The following is a 24,064-nucleotide window of genomic DNA, read 5'->3' as shown; positions in this document are numbered from 1 at the left end:
CCTGATCTCTCTGGATCTGGGCCTGGGCTTTGTCTTCTCCTCTTTTCACCCCACCCAGCTTCACCTTGTCCCCCCAAAGCTCACTTGGACCTCACCAGTCTCTGGGCAAGGTGTAAAGAAACTCCAGAGGAGCCAAAGTCAGGAAGATCTGAGTTTGAATCTAGTCTCAGACATTAAGCAGCTACAGAACTCTGAGCAAGTCACCTAACTGCTGCCTGCCTCAGTTTCCTCATCTGTAAAATGGGAATAACAAGAGCACCTACTTTCCAGGGGGGTTGTGAGGATCAAATGAGATCATATTTGAAAAGTCCATTGGAAACCTTAAAGCACTTAATAAATGTCCTCAGCCTCAGTGTCCTCATCTGTGAAATGGGTCTTGGCCTGTCCAACTCTAAACCCAAGGTCCTGTGATGGTTTCTGTGCCTCCAGGGCTTCTGAAGAAGTTATCTAGTCCAACCCCTTCATTTTATAGAAGACTCAGAGAGGTTATGGGGCTTACTCCAGGTCACACAGGCAGTAAAAGGCAGAACCAGGATCCAAACTCATGTCCCATGAACTCCCAAGTCATTCTCTCCAGTGTGGCACGCGACAGAGCCAGGATGCAAACCCAGGTCTTTTGCCTCTTGCCTTGGGCTCTTTCCCCTACACCACACTGCCTCACTTTGTCACCTTCTCTCCCTCGTTTCAATATGTGTCCACTGGGAGATTCTGTGTGCAGTGGAAAGGGGAGAAGGGCCTGTGCCCTTCCTTCCCTTCGCTGGACCTCAGTATCCCCTTCTGTAAAATAAAGGAGTTGGACCAGCAGACTTCTCCTGTCAGCTGCAGCTCTAAATTTCTGCCCCTCTGGTCATCCCCCCCCTCAGCTCTTCAAGGGGAAGTTTTACCACTGTCTGGGGGTCGACATCCGGAATATCACCAACCGCTCCGACTGCATGGCTGCCAACTACCGCTGGGTACACCACAAGTACAACTTCGACAACCTGGGCCAGGTGAGCACTCCCTGGTGGCCTCAGGTCACCCTGCCCTTCCCCAACCCCACAGCCACAAGGAAGGCAGAGGGGAAAGCCTCGGCACAGGAGGAAGAGAAAGGACATGTCCTGGGCAGCAGGACAGCGGAGGCTTGCCAGAAGGGATGGGGGACCTGACCTTGGAGAAACCCCTTTAACTCGATGTTAACTCGATACTCAGTATGCATTCAACAAATGTTTTAAGCCCTTACTATGTTTAGAGTACTATTGCAAGTGCTTGAGAGTAAATACGACATGGTCTCTGCCTTTAAGGAGATTGTGTTCTAATAAGCCTCAGTTTCTCCATTTGGCAAATATCTATAATAGTGTGTCCTACCTACCTCAAAATTGTGTGTCAAGTATCAAAGGAGATCATGGATGCAAGTCTTCTTGGAAGAGCATCCAGTGTTCTCTAGAAACAATGAATTGTGACTGGATCCATCCCCTTCTCTCCACTCACACGGACACAATCCTTGTTCAGGCCCTGCTCTCACCTAGACTGGGTAGCAGGATTACTGGAGTATTAATCTCCTAATTGGCCACCCTACTTTTAGCTTCTTCCCTTTCCAGTCCATTCACAGATGCCAAACTCCCTAAAATATAGCTCTGACCATATATCTATCCTGTTCCAAAATCTTCATTGGATCCCTGTTGTCCCTAGAATGAAATAGAAAATCCTCCTCCTGGCATCTCCACCATTTGGTACCTACCCCTATCCAGACTGATCTCACAGCATCTTCCTTTACATTCCTGTAGAGTTCCACACAGTGGACCCTACAACCAAACTATTCTACCTGCTCCTCCCCACCTACAACATCCCCAAACACTGTGCTTTTGCTCAAGCTGCTGTCCATGTTTGGCATGCCCTTTCTCTTCCCCTTGGAATCACCCAGCTCAGATGCCTCCTCCGCCATGATGGTTAATACTCTCATCTTATCCTTAGGGACCCTACACCTGAAGATTGCTGGGAATCTGGGGTCAGGGAGGAACTGAATGTCAGTGACCCTGCCTGAGCACCCAAGCCCTGACACTGGAGGAGGGCATGGTGGCTGGGCATGGTGCATTGGGGTGAGGCTGGCAGAGCACCGTGTTCATGTAGTTCAGTAGCCTCAGGCTGCGGACCACAGTAAAAATTATTGTATCCTTCAAGGTCAAAACCACTCATCCCAAGTACTGTCTCTTTTCTTCCCAGAAGCTCACAAGGAAAGTCTCAGCCTTTTTTGTTCTTTTAGCATTTGATGAACTAAGAAAGCATATTTGGCCTCAAGTTTCCTCCCACTTTATAAGGCAGTTTCTAACTGACAGAACCCAATGCTTCCAGCTGTTAGGAACCTGCTACCTCTGGCTGTTGGGGACCTCTAAATGTCAGGGTCGTTCTGACCTCTGTCTACAAGGACTCATGGCTTTCAGCTCTCAGGGACCTGCTGTCTCTGAATGGTCAGGGTCCCATGGCCTCTGGCTGTCCAGATCTCAGGACCCCTCATGCTAACATGCTCCAGGGAAGAGGGAAAAGCATTGTCAGGTAGATGGCTATCATTATCCTTGATGTGGATTCAGCATTGCCAGTTCTTTTGGTGTTTGTGCCTCAGCTTTGGGGTAGATCAGCAGCCTAGCCTGGCTTATAAGACTTTCCTGGAAAACATAGCACAGGAGGAGCACACCCACAGGCACACATGGAAAGACACCCAGGAATACCCCAATCCTGCTGCCACCTGTCTCTTCTCTCCTTCTAGCTCTGTAAAGTCCTCTATAAGCACTAGCAGGGGAATTTGTCTCAAATACTAGCAGCGAACACCTTTCTCCAAGCTTGGGTGTTCTGTCTAGAGGCAGCCTCAGCATAGAAGAGCCTATTGGCCTTTATAACATCCCTGCATCTCAGCTGCCCTGCCTGCCTTGCTGTGCCGACGCTAGCTTTGCTTAGACTAAGTGACAGCCCAGGGCATGACAAAATTGGGCAGCACAGTTACACAGAGAAGTGAGCCAGAGAGTATGCTGGCACCCTAGATAGAATCCATGTTTTCAAAGAAGTTTTGGATGCCCAGAACCTCATCATTCTAGATAGATTAATAGATATAGAGTAGAGTAAATATACAAAGATACCTAGATAATAAATAGATAGAAATAGATTGATAGATCGATAGATAGATAGATGGATGGATAGATAGATAGATAGATAGATAGATAGATAGATAGATAGATAGATAGATAGATAGATAGATAGCTGGATAGATAGATAGATAGCTGGATAGATAGATGAATGCATGGATGCATGGATGGATGGCTAGACAGAGACAGATAGGTTGATAGATATGTGCATACATACATAGACAAGTAGACAGGTAGAAAGAGTAACATAGATAGACAGAGATGACAGATAGATAGATAAGTAGACAGATGGGTAAATAGATAGGTAGATAAATAGATGCCCAAATACCTAGATAGATAAGTAGACATTTATATATCTAGATAGATAGGTAAGCAGGCAAATAGATAGATAAATAGGTAGTTAGCTAAATAAAGAGATGGACAAATAAATCATTTATTAACCACTTAGTATGTGCCAGGCAATGTACTAAATGCTGGGAATACAAGACAGGCAAAAAGAAAGACAGGCCCTGTGTTGGGGAGCTTACGTCAGAATGGGGAAGACACCACATAACATGGAGCTGAAGATTAGGATGGGGAAGGAAAGAGATGATACCTGAGAGGGGACAAGTTAGAGAGATGCTGAGAAGCAGGCCTGGAGCCAGAAGAGGAGTGGAGGCGTGAGTGGCTGGCTTGGTTCTAAGGAAGGAGTCACCCTTCAGAGGAGGGGGCCTCGGTGTAGAGGGATCTTCCAAGGTAACCAGGTCGATGGAAAATGATGGACACGTATGAGGAATCAGCAGCAGAGTTGGCTCTGTGTTGCCATCCCAAGCAGTCAGACCAGCTCCACTGGGAGGCCAGGTGATTTGTACCACAGCAGAGCAATGCGGTGCAAAAAGCAAGGGATTTGGGAATCAGATCTGGGTTCTCACTCCAGGTTAGCCTCTAACAAGCTGTGTGATATTGAACAAGTCACTTTACTTCTTTATTTCTTGAGCCTCACTCTCCTTATCTGTAAAATGGAAGGGTTAGACTCCTTGAGCTCAAAGGTCCCTTCTAGTCTTAGACATATGGTCTTACTTGTATGATCCAGGTCAATGTTTCTGGGTCTCAATTTCTTTATCTATAAAACGAGAGGATTGGGCTAACTGGCCTTCAAGGTCCCTTTCTAGCTCTATATTTATGATTCAACTTGGTGATATGGGGGAAGTCACTTAACCTCCATGGGCCTCAGTTTCTTCATCTGTAAAATGGGAGAGGTTGGACTCAATGGGCTGTGTGATTCCTCCTCGCTCTAGATCTATGATCCTCTCATCCTTTGTTCCAGGCCTTGATGTCCCTCTTTGTCTTGGCCTCCAAAGATGGCTGGGTCAACATCATGTACAACGGGCTGGATGCAGTGGCTGTGGACCAGCAGGTATTGTGCCTACCTTCTTGTGAAGCTTGGCATGGAAGAGGTAAAGGGTAAGAGGAGGAAGGGAGCAGGAAGAGCAGGGGGAGGCTAGATATGTTCTTGACATTCAATTCAATCAATGCTTATTAGATTTCTCTATGTGCAAAAATGAGCAAACAAAACCCAACCCAAACAAACCATTGTGCTCAGCACAGGGAATAACCAGACAGTAAGTTAGGAGATAGTTCCTTGCTCTCAGTGGGCTTCTGACCTGGCAGCAGAACTATAACAGGGCAGATCCAGATGGACTGGAGCTCCCTTAGGCTCCTGTGGGCTGCAACAAGGCTTTAGAATACCCCACTGGGCTGCTGGATTCCAACCTTCCATATCAACCCTTACCCTATGCAGCCTCTGCTGAACAGATGTGGTAATGCTGGAGAAGGACAGGCCTGTCCCCCAAGGGATCTAGACGAGGGCCTGGCATGAAATTGTCTTTGGATGCCCCAACATCCAGGATGAGATTGAGGGTTGGAGCAGAGGGCAAATGGAGTGAGGGAGGGAAAGGAGTAGAAGAAGGCATGTAGCAGCTGTTTCCTTCTGACAGAGAGTAAAGCCAGAGCATCCTAGCAGCAATATGTGGCAAGCTGATCTTGGGGTCCCAGGAGAAGGGCATGGTCAGAACTGATGGCTTAGGTCCCAAGAAGGAAAGTGGGGGCAGACACATTACACATCCAGGGAGGTTTGATTGATCCATGGGGCATGGAAAGGAAAGCCAAGCTAGACAGTTTCAACTGTAGAATAGTTGTATCCCTAGATGTACGAAGGGACTGCCTACTTAGTGTGATGAGAGAATATTCACAAAGCTCCTTCTTTCCCCAGATCTCTTTCTTATTAGCTTGTCATAAGGTTTCTCTCCTCTCTTTTGGGTTAGACAGATCACTGGCTACTGGAGACCACTTGCAGGTTACACAGATTTTTGTCTAAGAGGAAGGAAGGAGGAACCTCTTAGTGGAAGCAGAGGAACTCCCTTCTCCCTTAGCCCTTGAGCACAGATGATTGGCTCAAGTGAGCTCACTGTCTCTGGATATTTTTGAAGGCAGAGTAAGAGAATCTAAGATGATAATTTTTAGTGGCTTGGCTAGAGGGACATGCCCTACTTGGAGATCTCATAAGGGCATTGAACCAAGGAAAGTCAATCTGGTGATGGGAAACGCCAGCAACAGATGTCTAAAGGTGGGACAGTAATGATGATATTGTGTGTGAAGCCCTCCTCTACCCTGCTCCCTCTAGCACCAACTCTCTTTGAAAGGGAAGGAGGTGCCAGAGTTCCATGACTGTGGGCTGCCATGTCCTTCATGAAGCCTCTGACACAGCTACACTCAAGAGGATAGGGAAGGGTTCAGAAAGTGTGGCCAAAGATATAGCTGGAGGCCATCTCCTGACAGAGATTGATTGCTGCCCAGCTCCTCGGTGTTTTCTGTACTAAAGACCTCCTCAGCTCACAACACAGTCAGTGCACAAGATTTCCCCAGTGACTCAATCCAGGGGGAACACAGACTCACAAAGAAAGCCATCCAGTTAACCAAACTATAGAGATAGACTGTTTTGCCCTAGAGAGATATCACCTGGCTCTTATCCTCCATCCCGTCAATATCCTCAGATCTATAAACTGTAAAAGGACCAATTTAAGGACACTGGCCCAGAAGCCTGGGCTCTCATTGTTTTTCCCATTGGCCTCAGAGTAAGGGAGGCTGGTACCTCCATTAGGGCTATTTGCCATATTTGCTTCCTGCTTGTTCCTTCAGCTCGCCTCCCTGACAGTAGTAGCAGGTGAGGCTCAAGTCTGAGAAAGTACTACAGGTCTGAGAAAGTACCTCTGGTCCCAAGCATGCCTTAGCCTTTCAGCCCTTTATCTGGCCCTAGAATTGCTCCAGGCTTCCTCCCTTCTCCTCAGCAGCACCCCCTCCTCTTCTCCTCAGGCAAATGGAGGTCACAGCTCTCCCTCCCATCTTCCCCCAGCCACAGAAAGCGAGGGATGAGCTGCTACTGGGAGAGAGTTCTCCAGGGAGAAAGAATGTGAGATAAATACCAAGGTAGAATGACAAGTTATTACATTTCAGTTTATAAAAACACACCCACTTCCCTTGGCCTCAGGGCTCAGACACATCACTCCCTATAAAGGGATATAAATGCACACAGGAAAATCAGCCTCTGAAGGATTCTATTGCTCCATCAGCTCTTTCCGAGCCTTTGCTTCAGCCCCCAGCTTCTCCCTGAGTCCCTCAAACCCTTCCTTATTGCTTGGGAGTTCCAGTTCTTGACTGGTAGCAGGAGGAGGCCTTGGTCCTGTCCTGTCTTTTTCTGGATTTCTCCACCTCCAGCCTACTGGTGGGTGTTCCAGTCTCCACTTCATAGTGACGGGCTGGAGCGGTATATGGCAGATGCCTTTCTACTCATGAGTCAGGTCCCTTGGAGGGGTGGCTGACTGCTGATTTGTTGCATCCAGCTTCCACTGAGACGGGAGATGGTATTCCAGCTGAATTGGCCAGAACTCCAGACTACATCTGCACTTTGCAGGACCAACCTTTCCCCCGGAATCCATGACTCCAGAGCTCCCCTAGCCTTTTGTAGCTTTGGATTGTTGTATGCATGGACCACTGAGGCACAGCCTGCTGTCTTCTTCCCCTTATTCCTATTAAACTCCAATGTCAGCACTCTTCCCCGTGAGCAAAGTATTTAGATCCAGATGGAACCTTAGAAATCATGGGGTCCTTCTCCCACCATTCATATCAGCCTTCAACTCACGAGTTTTCCCTCTCCCTTCCCTTTTCCTATTAACCCCAATATCACATGCTACAGAATCTCTGATTTGGGTAAGACCTCAGAGGTGTTTTGGCTCAATCTACCTCTGAGGAAGAGGAACAAGAGGAGTCCTTCTCCAGAGTATGTCCAAGAAGAGATTGTCCAGCCCTTTGAAGACCTCCATTGACAGAAAACCTATTGCCTCCCAATGTTTTGGATAGTTCCTTGTTGAGAAGTTTTCTTCTTTTTCTAGGATGGTCTATGATATAGCTAGATCATGAAGCTAGATAGTCCTAGAAGGAGTTTTAAAGGCTATCAAATCTAACCCATCTTTTTACAGATGACTAAACTATGAGGTCAAGTGCCATTGGTAATGAACATCAGAGACGGGTGGCACCAGAAGCCATAAACGTTCCATCTCATTTCAAGTCCAAATCTACCACTTTGCAACTTCCTACCTTCACTGCTCTTTGTTCTGCCTTCTGGGGCCAACCAAGCAGGAAAAAGCTAATCCTCTTCCACAGACACTCTCTGAAATATTTGATTACAGTCATTATGTCCCAAAATCTGTCTTTTCTTTTTCCAAGCTAAGCCTCCTTTGTTCCTTCAAGGCATCCACATGTGGTGTGGTCTCCAGCCTCCTCCTCATCCTCTGGGTGGACTTATTTTGTCAGTGCATTTCCTAAAATGCACCTGAACCCATCCAGCTAGGGTCACCTCCAGGAGACTGGGACTATAAAGTCCCTTATTTGGAATTCTCTGCTTTTGGTAATACAGTTCCTAAGGCAGCTAGATGGTGATGCTGGGCTTAGATTTGGAAGATCTGTGTTCAAATCCAGCCCCAGAAACTTATTAGCTGTGTGGCCCTGGGCAAGTCCCTTAACCGATGCCTGCCTCAGTTTCCACAACTATAAAATAAGGATAATAATAGCTCCCACCTTCCAGAGTTGTTATAAAGATCAAATGAGATATGTTTAAGGTACTTGGCACAGCGCCTGGCACATAGTAAGTTCTTAATAAATGCTTATTTCAAAATCCCATGAAAAGTTTTAGCCACCATGTCTCACCATTAACTCCTGTTGAGTTTAAAGATTATGACGCATCTCTCATTAGGACTTCCAAGAAAATGTGAATTATTGTCCAGCCATGTCTGTTCAGTTGATCTGTATTCATGCAGTTGATTTTTTGAACCCAAATGAGCTTATATGTGGGACATCAAACTGCTCAAATAACATACCAGCTGACCAGACTGGACCCATTTTCTAGCCTTTTGGTCCTCCAATATCTGTGCAAATTAGTACTTATGCTATCTATGCCTTCTACAAAGTGACTGGTTTTTTAAATGTGGAGCATGCCAGGCCACAAACAGCGCCCTGGGGAATTCCACCAGAGACTTCCACCTTGGCATGGATTGATTATTCTCCAACCCTTGGTTTTGTCTTTGTAAATAGTTCCGACTCACCTGCAGTTCACAAAGTTCTTGTTCACAATGATAGCAGGAAGTATGTCTACAACATGGCACCATCCACCTGTATGTTTGCCCTCATCCCCCATGGTCCAGCCATGGCCCCCTTCTGCATAGAATCGGGGGCGTTAGAAAATGTATCTATCATTCCACATCCCTCAGCTTTGTTGTGGAAGCAGGAAGTGCCCTCTATTCAACACAAATTCAACTCCATAACTATTTCGTGGATTCTCTTAGATCTGTCTTCCCTGAGATGCACCCGGGTATCATCCTGTCCATTCCTGCTCTATGTCAGTCTTCTCTTCCCTTCCCTCCAAAGGCTCCTGACCCCAGGTTGCTCCTGCAATTTGAGGGCATCCTCCCTTTTCATGTGCACATATACAGGAAGTCGTGGGGTTGCTATGCTTCATCTTGTGGCCATTCACTTTCCCTCAGGATTCCAAAGTCTGTTTATCTCTAGCAGGAGCTATAATTCTTCATTACCGACATTTCCCTCCTCTTTTCCTTAACCTGCTTCTCTAGTCTGTCTTACTCTCCCCAAAGCAGTCACCTGTCCTTAGTATGCTACCACATTTGCTACCAAGCCAAGTCTGGAAAAGGAAAGAGAAAAAAGTTTCTTTTAAGTCTTGAGCTCTAGTCTCTGTTTTTGTAGCTCAGAGCCTTGTTGGTTCCTGTCCAGGTCTAACACACTCAGTAAGTGAATATCTTAGTCACTATGGCACTCTGGATAGTCTTTTCCATTTAGAGCATTTTTAAAAATTGTTTTGGATCATTTATATTTCATCTTCTGCAAACTGTTAGTTCACAACCTTTAACTGTGTATTTATTTATTTTTTAAAAAACTCTTACCTTCCATCTTAGAATCAATACCCTGTGTAGGTTCTGAGACAGAAGAGTGGTAAGGACTAGACAATGGGGGTCAAGTGACTTGCCCAGAGTCACACAGCTAGGAAGTGTCTGAATTCAGATTTGAACCCAGGACCTCCCGTCTCTAGGCTTGGCTCTCCTTCCACTGAGCTACCCAGCTGCCCCCTAACTGTGTATTTATTGGAAAAAGTTATTGGTCTTATATATTTTTATAAAATCTTTATCTTCTAACTTAAAATTGGCAATACGTATCAATTCCAAGGCAGAAATATGATAGGAGCTAAGCAATTAGGTTAAGTAACTTGCCCAGGATCACACAGACAGGAAGTGTCTGCATCCAGATTTGAACCCAGAACCTCCCATCTCCAAGACTTGCTCTCTATCCATTGACCCACCTAATTGCCCTAGTCTTGTATGCGTTTGTAAATTATCTACATACTCTGTATCTTATCAGAGATATTTGAATTCTTTTCCCTGCTGACTGCTTCTCTTTTAGTCCTGACTGCATCGATTCTGTTTTTACAAAAGGTGTTCCATTTTATGCAGTCCAAATTGTCTTTATTATCTTGGTTAATGAGTCTTCCCTAATGTAGGTCTGAAAGATGCCTTCTCTCATTTTCCTCAATTTTTTAAACTTGGTGTAGCTCTTTTTTTTTTACTTTTTATTTTTTTTTATTTTAATTTTAAACCCTTAACTTCTGTGTATTGGCTCCTACGTGGAAGAGTGGTAAAGGGTAGGCAATGGGGGTCAAGTGACTTGCCCAGGGTCACACAGCTGGGAAGTGTCTGAGGCCGGATTTGAACCCAGGACCTCCCGTCTCTAGGCCTGGCTCTCAATCCACTGAGCTACCCAGCTGCCCCCATGGCGTAGCTCTTTTTATTTGAGCCGCACGTCCATTTGGTGGTTATTGAGGAATGTGGTAGAAGATGCCGGTCTAACTCTGATTTCCAACTTCTCTTTCTCCAGCCGGTAACCAACCACAATCCCTGGATGTTGTTGTACTTCATCTCCTTCCTGCTCATTGTCAGCTTCTTCGTCCTTAATATGTTCGTGGGTGTGGTGGTGGAGAACTTCCACAAGTGCCGGCAGCACCAGGAGGCAGAGGAGGCCCGTCGGCGGGAGGAGAAGCGACTCCGGCGGCTGGAGAAGAAGCGAAGGAGTAAGGCCCAGCCTAAGTGTGCGTTGGGTTCGTAGGCTGAGGTTTTCCCAGCAAAACCTTCTCCTCTTCTCTATTCCTCCCACCTCCTCCACTTCCAAAAGTCTCATCCATTTGACCCCTACCCCTAGCCTGGACTGTGGAGGTGGGGAGGACAGGCTGAGCCTGTGTGATCCGGCTCTGTCAAATTCAACCAACATTTATTAAGCATCTTCTGTGCGCTGAGCACCAGGAGAAAGAAGACCCAAGTGAAGTCTCCCTGACTTCAAGGAGCTTCCATTCTACTGGGGAGGAGCAGCAAGGACCCAGAAAATGCAAAATATATACATAATACTTTGAGGGGGGGGGGAGGCTCTTGCTGGGGAAGTCAGGAAAAGCTTTTTATAGGAGGTACTGCCTAAACTAAGCCTTGAAGAAAGCTAGAGTTTCCAAGAAATAAGGAGGAAAAGCATTCTGTTCATGGGGGAACAACCTGTACCCTAGTATAGAGATGGAAAAAGGACCATCATTTCTGGGAACAGCAAGCATGCCAGTCTGGCTAGAACATAACGTGCATCAGAGGTGATGAATAACGAGCCTGGAAAGCCAGTCTGGAGTCCAATCATAATGGGCTTTGGAAGCCACTTGTCCTTTTCTCCTGTTGGCTTCTTTGGTGATGCCCTCTCCCCCATCAGAGTCACAAAGACCTGGAGTCCCATCTTGGTCTCCCTCCATTCCAGATCAAGTCTTACCTTGATTCGCACCAATATCCTCTCATCTTTTGGATAGAATTCCTGCTCAGTTTTGCTTGTACACAAGTGAAAAGGGAGCGAGATAGGCTTGACATACTGGTCCCTGGTTCTCGAGACCACAGAGAGATAATTCCTGATGAACAGTTTTCCCCTAGTCCTTGTGGCCCAGGCTTCCCAAATGCTCCCTGAGCCTCCCCACTCTGGCTCTGGGGCCCTTTCCTATTTGGAAGTCCAGCCTAGCTGCCTTCATTAGGCTGAAGATCTGACCAGCTCCTTCCACTGTCTTCCTCTCCTCTCCCACCTCCAGCCCAAGCAGGGGCTCTCCATCCCCCTGCCTGTTTCTAGTCCCTCCTCTGAGCTTGTCTTTTCATTCATGGTCTTAGTTCATCGAGACATGATCTGATCCATCCCCATGGGTTGTCCTGGATAAGCTAACTCTCTTTTACTCCCTTTTTTGATCCCTCTCTTCTCCCCCTTTTCTCTCCCTTTTTTTAAATTTCCTTGATTCTTTTTCCTTTTTTCCTATCCCTCCTGGTTCCCCACCTCCTGGCCCCCTGACCTCCGGTTCCCCTGCGCCCTTCCTCCTCTCCTGCCTTCTCCCTCCTCTCTTGCCTGCCCCACGTCTGTCTGGGGTGGGCCCCCTCCCCTTTGCCTCTGCAGAAGCCCAGCGACTCCCATATTATGCTACCTACTGCCCGACTCGGCTCCTTATTCACTCTGTCTGTACAAGTCACTACCTGGATATCTTCATCACCTTCATCATCTGCCTCAATGTCGTGACCATGTCCCTGGAACACTACAACCAGCCCATGGTGAGTGATCCCCCGGCACCCGGGCCCACAGCCATCTCACTTTCTTGACTGGAGCTCTCCATCTCTCTGGGTCGTAGGAGAGGAGGCACGGCTCACTAGCAAGTGCACTGACTGGCTTTGGAGACTTAGGAGCTGAGTTCAAATCCCACTTAACAAATGAGTACAGAAAGATAAATAATGGATGGTTATAACTGCCAAGCTTTGGGTAGATGTGACTCAGCCGAATGTGATGTATATGGTTGAGTCAAATCTACCCGAAGCTTAGCAGTTATATGTGACTTAGCCGATGTATAGGTAACACTCATGTTGCCTTGGGCAAGCTGGGTGCCCCCCCTGAGCCTCGATTTCCTCATGTCCCCAAGGTCCCTTCCAGATCTAGACTCATGGTCCTACGAGCTCACTGGGCTTCAGTTTCTCTATCTCTAGAATGACAGGTGTGGCCTTGCTCTTTGAAATCTCATCCAGCTCTGTGACAGTAGAGAACTTTCTTTCTCTGTGCCTCAGTTTCCTTATCTGTAAAATGAAGGGCCTGTGGATGAGCCAGTCTCTGAAGTTCCTTCCAGATGGTCCAGGATCTCTAGGCCATCTCTAAGCCAATGGTAGAGGCAAGACTATAACCCATATCTCCTGATACTGAGTCTAGCTTTCTGCCCTCTGTCTGGAGACTGGGTCTTTTAACACCATGCTTTGATCACTGAGCCCATCAGTTATTAAAATCCAATAAACACTTATTAGGCACCTACTGTGTACAAAACCCCATGCCTAGCATCAGGTCCTGCCCTTAAGGAACTTCCAGTAGAATAGGAAGAGATGAGAGGAGATGGCAAAAACCCCAATTTGGGGTAAGAGAGAGTGAGATACGTGCAGAGGAGAGGTAAGTGTAATTTGGACACTGTACGAGGCATTGGAATTGTAGATTTCAGGGCCCCGAATCTCCTGCCTTTTGGAACCAAGGCTGAGGACCCAAAGAGATTTGAAGGGAGAGGTGAAACAACTTGCCCACTTTCACATAAGTAAAGAAATAGAAGAAACAGGATTTGAACCCAAGCCAAATGACTCGAACCCACTGTTGCCTCCAAGCTCATGCCAGGTCTTGGTCTTGGAGGAGTACAGTAGAAAGACCTCTGACGTGGAGTTAGAGGATGGGAGGGACAGGATGAGAAGAAAGGACAGAGGATGGAGCACCATCTCAGCTGATACCAGAGACAATGAGGCATGTGGGAGGACCCAGGACGTGCAAAGATATACAAAGCTTAGGTCATGAGAAGTAAGTTGAAGAGGGAGAATTTACTAAAACCTGGAAGAGCGGCTGGAATCAAGGGAGGCTCCACGGATTTAGCCCTATCTGACCTGGGCCTTGAAGGCAGATAGGAAGAGAAGAGATAACGATGGAGGCACGGGGGGACAGAATCAGTCCACAGGCCGGAGATGGCCCATCCAGTTCAGGGAAAATGAAGGAAGGGAGAATGGGTTGATTGGAGAGCCTCGTTTCACATTCCCTCCCACTTCCTTCTGAACTCGAATATCCCCTGTGCCATGGCCCTAGAGCTTTCTCATGTCTTGTAGATCTAGGGAAGGGACATCGGTCCATATACAGACTATAGTTGGCTATGAGAGATTTTGCAGGATTTATTTTTATTTTTTATCTAGATAATAAGATCAGAAATGGCTCAGTGGGTCATCTGATGCCTCAGTCAGCCCAGGAGTCTGTCTCTGACAGGGGGCACCAAGGGATGTGAGGTAGGAGGGTCTGGTTGTCCTTTCTTGACATTAACCTCAGGGGTTAGAGATGCCTTCAAATGTGTCTGACTTAGCCTGCTAATGAGCACTCAGATGTGGCCGGGGGAATGGAGGTCTGATATGGGCAGGGAGTGGGGGGAGGGGGTTGAGGGTGAGAGGCAAGGCTGGCTCTGGGTGGAGGCCTAGGCTTCAGGCGGAGCTGGCAAAGGAGAGCAGGGCTGTCATCATCCTTCAAAGGGCAGCTTCTGATCTGGCAGAATCTGCCAGGCTGCGTCGAGGGTCCAAGGCATTGCAGCTAGGAGAGAGGGCAAGGAGCAGAGAAGGAAGGGCTGAAAGACCCGCAGGGAGAAATCACTAGAGAAACTTTCCAGAAAAATAAAATCCTTCAGAAGCTAATTTCCCCTTCCTACCAAATAAACACGAACAGAACGCTGTCCTTTGACCCTCCCCTCTGCGGAGGCTGTGGTACTTCTGTACTGGCCTTCCTAGACATTCTGGAGATTGTGTGATGGAGAAAAAGTGTGCTATATACTCAAATGAAGAAGCAGGGAGAAGAGGGAGGGAGAGGGAGACAGAGAAGAAGGGGGACAGGAGAGAGAGAGAGAAAGAGGGAGAGATAGAGGCAGAGACAGAGACATAGAGAGAGGGAGGGAGAGAGAGAGAGATTGAAGAGGTACAGAAAGAAATGATAAAAGATAGTTTAATCCCCGAACATCAATCAATCAACATTTATTAAGAACCTACTATGTGCCAGGCACTGAACTAAGCATTAGATATACAAAAAAGAGGCAAAAGACAGTCCCTGCTTTCAATGACCCCATGATCTTATGAGGGAGACAACATGCAAATATACACAACGCTAACTGTCCATAAGATAAATAGGAAATAATGCAACTGGGAAAGTACGGGAGCTAAGATGTTAGGGAAGGCTTCCTGTAGGAAGTGAGTTTTACCTAGGAATTAAAGGAAGTATTCTAACCAACTGTGACTTCTTCATGCAAAATTTAGTCTACATGTATATAGCCCCCCCCCCCATTCAGTCCCCAAAGTGCCCACCTTTGTTCCAGGACTGAAGTTTCTCTGGTTATGACTGCAAGGCTCCCTTATTTATTTATTATTTATTAAAAACCCTCACCTTCTGTCTTGGAGCCAGCACTGTGTATTGGCTCCAAGACAGAAGAGTGGTAAGGGCTAGGCAATGGGGGTTAAGTGACTTGCCCAGGGTCACACAGCTAGGCAGTGCCTGAGGCCAGGTTTGAACCTAGGACCTCCTGTCGCTAGGCCTGGCTCTCAATCCACTGATCCACCCAGCTGCCCCCTGCAAGGCTCCTTTAACCTCTTATATGAACCAAGAAAATAGGCAAGGGATCAGCAAGGGTCGTTGAGTAAAAGGATTATTGAATTTGTGACACAATGGTATGTGTCCAAGACTTCAGGGTAGCTTACAGCCCAGCTCAACACACAAAACTTTCCCAAAGGCACACACATCCTAAGAGCAACATGAATGCCTGGAGAACACATAATAGGAACACCAAACTCCCTAGAATTATATTAAAGAATTATTACCTGATTCTCTTTTGTTTCCTCTTATCAATAATCTCATCTTAAGAACCATAGTATAAAGATCAGGTTAAGGGACTCCAGCCCAGAAACCTGGTCTTTCTCTGCCTTTCATTTACTGCTTCAGACATGGAGATAAGTTCATGTCTTTGGGCTGCCTTCCTGTTCCCACAGCTCAGTTGCCCTGCCTCCCTGATGGTGCTAACAGTCCCTGCTGCAGAGCCCATATGCAGCTTTTTTTATTTTGCAGCTCCTTCTCCCAGGGGATCTCATTTGGGATCCACAAGTCTGGCAGGGCCTGGGTTGAGCCATTGGTCAATCCTTTTCTCACTTCCAGTACTGTGCTTGGCCAACTCAGAGGAGAGTTCTGTGTGATGACTCATGCCTCCTCTTCTCACCCCACAGTCCTTGGAGATTGCTCTCAAATACTGCAACTACATGTTCACCACAGTCTTTGTGCTGGAGGCCATGCTGAAGCTGGTAGCATTTGGGCTGAGGCGATTCTTCAAAGACAGGTGAGTGGACCTTCCCCCCACCCCCATCTCTCACCATGGGGAAGAACAGAGCATTGGGAATCCCAGGTGGAAATTTGGGATGAGGCAGCACCCATGGCCATCAGAATGTCATGGGGCATGATTCTGGGAGTTGTGTTTAGGTGTGAGGGGTAACTGCATTCTTTTCCTACTCCTTAGAGCTCCCCATGGGGCTGAAGAAAAAGCACTGGAGTGATTAATGGCACTGTCCCTCAATACAAATATAGCTTGACTCCATCTCTAGAACACACTTGCTTCTAGGCTCAGATCAGGCATGAGAGGCAGTGCTTGTTAGTGCTTAAAGTGCTGGACCTGGATAAGTCATTTCCCCTTGAGTATAAGTTTTCTCATCTATACAATGGAGCTAATAATAAAACCTTTCATACCTATCTTGAAAGCATGCTATGAAACTCAAGTGAGATAGTGGATGTAAAGTGCTTTGTACTTCAAAATGCCATATGGACTTTGGGTACTGCTTTTACCACTTCTTCCAAGAAACCTTTTCTGATTGCCTCTAGCTGAGAATGATCTCTTTCTCTCCTCAGCTTTCTTCTCGCACTCTGCCTGGACTTCTCCTTTGTACATAGTTGAACTTGCTGAAAATCCCCCAATGAGTTCATAGTTAAGCCAGGTCTTCTGACACCCAGGGTCCTAATCCTTCCTACCTTAGCTGTTTCTTAGCCTCATGATTGGTTGTTTTTTTTTTTAAAACCCTTACCTTCTATCTTGGAGTCAATACTGTGTATTGGCTCCAAGGCAGAAGAGTGGTAAGGGTAGGCAATGGGGGTCAAGTGACTTGCTCAGGTTCACACAGCTGGGAAGTATCTGAGGTCAGATTTGAACCTAGGACCTCCCGTCTCTAGGCCTGGCTCTCAATCCACTGAGCTACCCAGCTGCCCCCTCATGATTAGTTTTTGATGACATAAGATCATAGAATTCAAGCAGGAGGGGACCATAGAGCCCTTGCTGTCCCTCTCATTGTACAGAAGAGATGCGAGGTCAAGAAAGGCCCCAGGTCAGTCACAGAGAGAAAGAGGCAGACCCAGTGTGACCTGAATTCCTCTGACTCTGAATCAAGACCCTCCCCACTGCATCATGCACTTGTACTCATCATTTGGGGGACTCTCCTTGCTGGAAGTCATCTTTCATTTCCTTGGGGCTTCCAGCCTCTCACACTAGAACAATCAATGGGAGGGCAAGGAGGGCTTATGCCCAGGGCCTTGGATGTGACTAGATTTTTGACCTCAGCTGCCAGACCACTTGGTGCTGGTTGGACAGTGCCTGGATTTCAAGGCTGGATTGGGTCTTGGGTTAGGAATGACGCTGACAAGTAGTAGAGTATCCAGAGAATGGTGAAGGGACTGGAAAGCAGAGCCCACAAGGATTCTCTGAAAGAATTCCAGGAACAGAGTCTACTCCTCCCTGGTCAGGCCATAGCTAAAACACGATGTTCTGCTCAAAAAAGGACATTGGTAATATACCAGAGGATGTCGGGTCTCGAATCCATGCATTATGAGGATTATTATTTTATTATATTAAAGAAATTGGGTCTGTTTGGTCTGGAAAAAGGAAGCTCGGGGGAACTACAGTTGTTTTCAGGTATTTGTGGAGGAGAGGCCAGACTCGATTTTGACTCTGGAGGGCAGAACAAGGGAATAGAGAGAGAAGCAGTTTGAGGTCAACATACAGAAAAAGTCCCTAAGGACTGAAGCTGTCCACAAAGGAGTTTGATGTCTTGATCATCCCTGGGGAGGTGGAGGCTGGAGAACCCCTTGCTAGAGATAACACAAAGCCCCCATTTCTTCTTGGAATTCTGGGCTTTACTATTGGTTTGCCTGCTGGATTCTCTGCCAACCCTTCCAACTCACCTTTTCTCAAACTGAAGAGAAAGCTGGGGTGGAAGAGTCTGGCCACTGTCTTCAGAGAATCCTAGTTTGTTATGAGGAAGAGGGATCAGCTTGGCCCCAGAGGGCAACTGGGTGACAGGTTTGGGAAGCTGCAAGGGGAGGTTCTATCTTAATGTAAGGGGAAAGTGGCAGACTGAGAGTGATGGCTATCCCGCAGTGGAGTGGACTATCCCAGGAGTCCCCCTCAATGAGATTTTCCTAAGGATATCAAGCACATGTAGGGGATGTGTAGTATAATACAAAGAGTTCTGGACTGGGGGTGGGGGCAGGAGCCTCAATGCATACTAGCTGTGTGATTCTGGCCAAGCCACTTCCCATTACTAGACCTCAGTTTCCACATCTGCAAAATGAAGGCATTTGGACTCAGTGATCTCTAAGGTGGCATTCTGTGATGGAGCAGAGGAAAGTGTACTAGGACCTGAGTTCAGATTCTGGCTCTGATCCATCTACTATCTAGGTGGCCCTGGGAAAGTTGGTTTCTTAACTTTCCTAGGCCTTAGCTTCCTCATGTCTAAAAGGAGGGAGTGGGACCCGAAGACCTCTTACGGTCTCAGATCTCTGATCCAATGAAAAAGCTGAATCATTTCTGAAGCCTTTTTCAGCTCTAAGTCTGCCATCCGTGAAGTAACACGATGATCTCTGGGCCTTATCTCTCCCTGACTCTGGCATTCTGAATGGTTGCTCAGGGAGGGGGTAAAACTAGGTCCTCTCTGACCCTAAGAGACACCACGAGGTTGGGTGTCCTTCCCCTCTCTGCTCTCCGACTCATCCCATCCCAAAGCAAAGCCCTCTAGAGGTCAGGGGCAATGACCCTTGACTCAGCATTGCTGATATGGATCTGAGCCCACCTGCTCCTGTGTCCCCCCTTCTGTCCTGGGCATTCAGGTGGAACCAACTGGATCTGGCCATTGTGCTCCTGTCAGTCATGGGCATCACCCTGGAGGAGATAGAGATCAATGCTGCTCTGCCCATCAATCCCACCATCATCCGCATCATGAGGGTGCTACGTATTGCCCGAGGTGATGGGGGGCCCTGGGAAGGGGACAGGAGGTGGGTGGAAGGTGCTTCTTATGGCAGTCCCATTCTCCTATGCTCAAGCAGCCTGTACTTTCTGATGCCCCCCTTTTGAAAATGACCAGAGACCCCCATGGGTCCTGAACTACCCCCATCTGAGCACAGCAGAGGGTCTGAGGGTCTAGCTGACTGTATGTGGGGATCCTAAATGACCCCTCCTTTTGGGGAAAGGGTTAGAACCACCCCCTTCTATGGCCTTTTTAGGTGTTAGGAGAGGAAAGTGATTGCGTTTTTTTTCTGGTTTTGGCAAAGACTCCGTTGTACTGTGACTGGGGGCTGGTAGTAGGTGGGAGGCAAGGGGGGAGCCAAAGAAAAGGGGGAACAGGATTAGAATGGGTGTGAATTGAGGAAGAGAATGGTGAAGACTGTGCGACCCTGGGCAAGTCATTTCATACACCTGGATCTTGGTTTCCTCAGCCATATAACAAGGGGGTGGACCCTTAAGATCCCTTCTAGCTCTAAATTTATGACCCTCCCTGGGCTTTGGATTCCTCATTTGGAAAATGAGGGGATTGGGTTCAATGACCTCCAAGATCACTTCCGTCTCCAAGTCTATGATCCCAGGAAGAATCAGAGGGAAGGCTATGGAACCCTGAGTGTGAATGAAATTGGAGGAATGTATGGTGAGGGAAAAACAGAGGAGAGGAGATGGGGGGAGCAGGGCTTACCTTTGAGGAGGTCAATACGCTCAAAGTCACACATCCAGGCCATTCTATGTTACTTTTGGTCTTCACCAACCCTGACCAACTGTTTGGCTCTCTCCTCAGTGCTGAAGCTGCTGAAGATGGCCACAGGGATGCGGGCCCTGCTGGACACGGTGGTTCAGGCCCTCCCCCAGGTAAGGCAGTTCTCAGCCTCAGACTCCAGAGCTTTGACTCAGGGCTAGGAGAAAGGGTTTGAGTCTGAGCTCTGACTACCCACTTAGCCCCAGGGTAAGTGATTCCAATGTGGTATCTTAATTTCCTCTTCTGAAAAATCTCTTAATAAAAAGTAAATGGGCTTTAAGCAGGAAAGACCTGGGTTTGAATCTTAACACTTACACTTATCTCCCACAGCATAAGGAACAGTTTAAGAAACATTGGCCCAGAAGCCCCGCCTTCCTCAGCCTTTTATTTACTGTTTCAGACAGGGAGAAAAGTTGATGTCTTTGTTTGGGCTGCCTTCCTGTTACTGCAGCTCAGCTGCCCTGCCTCCCCAATGGTGCTAACAGCTCCAGGTGTGGAGAGCCCATGTTATATCTCTATGCAGCTTTCTCTTCTAGGGGTTCTCATTCTGGTTCCACTGGCATGTCTGGCAGGGCCTGGGGTGGGCCATTTGGTCAATCCCTTTCTCTCCTATGTGAAACTCAGTTTCCTCATCTTTAAAATGATGATCTATCATCCCTTTCTTCCATGATGGTTGTGCAAATGACATGAACTAAATGTTGCTAGAATACTTTGTAGACCTTAATGCTGTATAAAAATCAGTTATCATTATTATTTATTTATAAATGTATTAATCATTTTTATTTGGTATTAATACTAGCAGTGGCAGCAGCAACAGTATTATCATCTTATCTTCAAAGATACTAAGATAGAAATATTCTGGAGCAAGTCACTGACTCCCTAATGGGGGATGTGATGACTTCCCCACTTTTGAATTGCCAAGGCAGAGTTGCTGAGAATTTGGGTGCTACCCACCGTATCTGGCAGGATAGCCTTCTGGGACATGAATCCCCTCTGAAATATCCCCAACCAGTGGTTATCTAACCAATATGTTAACCCTGGCAGTAATGGGAGTGGGTGGGAGGTCTTACCACATTTTCATTTGGAGGCAGTTCTAATTGGTAGAAAAATTTCCCATACATCAAACTGGAAATCTGCATCTCTAACATAACTTCCACCCATTGTTCTTGGTCCTACTTCCTGGAGACAAGAAGAACAAGGATTATCCCTCTTTCCCTTGACAGCTCTTCCCATACTTGAAGATGCTACCAGTTCTCATCACCAGCCCCCTCACATTATGGTAATGTCTTTTGTAGATGCCACTCAACTTGCCATTGTTTATGGTAAAATGTGGAAAGAACTGGATATAGATTTTATAGAGGAGGAAACCAAAGCCTAGAGAAATTCTATAATTTGTCCAGAACTCGATCTGGGTCTGAGGTGGACCTAGAACTCAGGACTTCAAATCCCTTGGTCTAGTGTTGTCTCTCCCTTCTTTCTCCCTCTTCTTTTTCTCTTGGCCTCCTTATACTTTCTCTTCATTTCTCATTCCACAATGTCAGAGATCCCTTTGTCCTTGGCAGCCTCAAGTGGTAGACTGAGGCCATCTATGGGAAATTGATTAGGAATAAATGTAAGGTCCCACACTTAGCCTTAAAAAAGTAAAAAGAACAAGTCTAAGAGGGGAGAGATTTAGCCTGAGATCAGTTCGTGTGTAAAAGGCCTGGGAATTTGGGCTGGCCGCAAGTTCAATAGGAGCCAACCATATGATAAAGTCAGTCAGAAAGCCAATGCAATATTGGGCTGTCTACCCAAAGCCTGGCATCCAAAACAAGAAAGATGATCATTCATTGAAATCTGGGCTATAGAGTTGAATTCAACATGGATTAAGCTCCCACTGTATGCGGTATACTCCAGGTACAGAGTGGGGCGTGGAGCTGTCAATTCAAAGGAGATAGAAAGGTAGAAAGGGGCCAGGTGGGGAAGAGACTTTCCTCCATGGGGTTACTCTCTTCACAAGCAAAACATCTCATATTCCTTCTATCAGTCCATGAGCATTTCAGTGCCTGCTATGTGGCAGGCATTTTGCTAAGCAGTAGGAACACCTAGAGAGACAAAAGACAAATCTCTGCCTTAAATGAGGTCCCCTTCCAATGAGGGAGATAGTATGCAAACCACTATGCACATACATGGTATATAGGGTGTAGACAGTCTCATGAGTTGTCATTGGCTACCTTGAGGGGGATGATGAACTTTTCCCACTCAGCTGGTCTAATTCTTGGATGAAAGACAAATATCATCCAATGCTGGGCCATATCATAGGCTTCCCAACTTGGTGGGATCGATCAGAGCTAGGGTACTGCTGTTCTGGCCTTTGAGAGCCTGGGTCACCTCCACACCACAATATTACATCTAAGTAGAGATGTCCAGTGGGTGGCCATAGAAATTAGCATGGAGATGAGAGATGGAATACTGAATGGTGAATAGACCAAAATGGCTGTATCATTGAACTCAAAGAAGGGAGTAATATGTGAAAAGACTAGATATGGATCTAGGGATTGCTAAATCCTGCCTCTGACATTTACCCCTATGTGACCTTGGACAAGTCATCTTTAATCTACCTAGGCCTTGGTTTCCTTATTTAAAATGAGGGGGCTGGACGAGATCTTTGAGCCTTTGATTCTCATAACTAAAGATGCTGGTTGGGGAATCTTTCAGCCAGAAATGATGATGGAAGCCAAGAGAATGGATTGGCTCTTAGGGGAAGAGAGAAGAAAGAAAGAGAGGGTACAGGCAGAGATTAATCAAAGCCCTGGATTATGGAATAGACAGAGGCACCATAGGAAGGCAGAGGAGAGTGGCCAGAAAGGGTACTGCATATGGCACAGTGGATAGACAGCTAGCCTGGGAGTCTGGAAAGCCTTGCTTCATGGCCCACTTTTGATATCTCCTGGCTGTGTGTCCCTGGGCCTCTCAGGGCCTCTGGCAGTTCTCTAAGCCTCGTAAATTGGGGAATGGGTGCTTATCTACACTAGTAGAGGACGCTTCCCCATTGGGAGTTCCTTAGGCCAATGGAATTACAGATCCTGTCCAAAGTGAACCAACCAAAAGAGTGATCATAGTTGTAAGCGGAAGGAGTGCTTCCAATCACTCAGCAAACATTTATTAAGCAAGTCTTCTGTCAGATCCTGTCCTGAGGGCTGGGGAGGCAGAGACACAAGTCAAAGAGTCCCAGTCCCCAATAGCATAAACGCTGTCAGAGAAGACAACAGCTTCGCTGGCCCTGCCACTTGCCAGGCAGCCCCCCCTGCCCTTCCTAACGCCTCTGTTTTTCTTTCAGGTGGGTAACTTGGGTCTCCTCTTCATGCTTCTTTTCTTCATCTATGCCGCTCTGGGCGTGGAGCTTTTTGGGAAGCTGGGTGAGTAGGGAGGGGATGGCAGAAAGAGGGAGAGGTGATTTCCCCGTTACCTTGCAAGGCTGACTGCTTGCATGGGTCGAGTCTCATCCCGGGAATGAATTGTTCCCTTCTCTCTGAGCAAAGTTTAGAGCCCCGCCAAGGGGGCCTCTCTGAGAGGCAGCACGGAGCCCTAAGAGCCTGCTGGGAATCCTGGCACTAATGCTGGCGGAGGGAGCACATGGGGATCCAGCCTTTTGCTTCCTGGCCCTCTGTTTGTTATCTGTAAAACAGGGGGACGTCCAAAGGCCCTTCTAGTTCTTAGGCTTTTATGCTTTCTTATGTTTTGGAATCATTGGGGAAAACATTGTTTTGGGGCAGAGGAGGTTGCTTACTTTGGAGCACTAGCCCTTACACTCTAGGAAATCTGAGGATGGCAGTCAGATGGCACCTCAAAGGCAACCACATCTCAAGGGCAGAAAGCCCTGTATCACTGAAGGTGACAGGGCACTGTCAAGAGAGGACTTGGTTGGGAGCTCTGGGTTCAAGTCCCAACATTGTCACTTGCTCCTTGTGTGACTTTTAGGAAAGTGATCGCCTCTTCAGGCCTCAGTTTCTACATCTATAGAATAAGGAAGTAGGACTGAATGGCTTCTGAGGTCCCATCCCTCTCTAGACTGGTGGTCTTAAGTGTATGGGATGGTGAAAGGGAGGAGAGAGGAAGGATGGAGAGAGAAAGGGAGGGAGACAGAGAGAAAGAGGACAAGAGGGAGGAAGGGGGAGAGACAGGGGGGAGAAGAGAGAGAGAGAGAGAGAGAGAGAGAGAGAGAGA

The 24,064-nt window shown here is 47.1% G+C and overlaps 1 protein-coding gene across 1 annotated transcript in view; it reads left to right on the top strand.

The window, feature by feature from the left end:
- CACNA1I (calcium voltage-gated channel subunit alpha1 I) overlaps positions 1 to 24,064 on the top strand; it is a 170,538-nt gene that overhangs the window by 129,299 nt on the left and 17,175 nt on the right. The window contains exons 22-29 of the mRNA XM_044679111.1: positions 864 to 989; positions 4,420 to 4,509; positions 10,587 to 10,779; positions 12,168 to 12,319; positions 16,025 to 16,134; positions 18,945 to 19,078; positions 19,901 to 19,971; positions 23,178 to 23,256. Coding sequence (XP_044535046.1) covers positions 864 to 989; positions 4,420 to 4,509; positions 10,587 to 10,779; positions 12,168 to 12,319; positions 16,025 to 16,134; positions 18,945 to 19,078; positions 19,901 to 19,971; positions 23,178 to 23,256 — 955 coding nt within the window. The remainder of the gene's footprint in view (positions 1 to 863; positions 990 to 4,419; positions 4,510 to 10,586; positions 10,780 to 12,167; positions 12,320 to 16,024; positions 16,135 to 18,944; positions 19,079 to 19,900; positions 19,972 to 23,177; positions 23,257 to 24,064) is intronic.

Source organism: Gracilinanus agilis, chromosome 5, assembly GCF_016433145.1.
Source record: "Gracilinanus agilis isolate LMUSP501 chromosome 5, AgileGrace, whole genome shotgun sequence".
Lineage (NCBI taxonomy): Eukaryota > Metazoa > Chordata > Mammalia > Didelphimorphia > Didelphidae > Gracilinanus > Gracilinanus agilis.
Note: the sequence above shows the minus strand (reverse complement) of the source record. Positions and strands in the feature narration are given on the sequence as shown.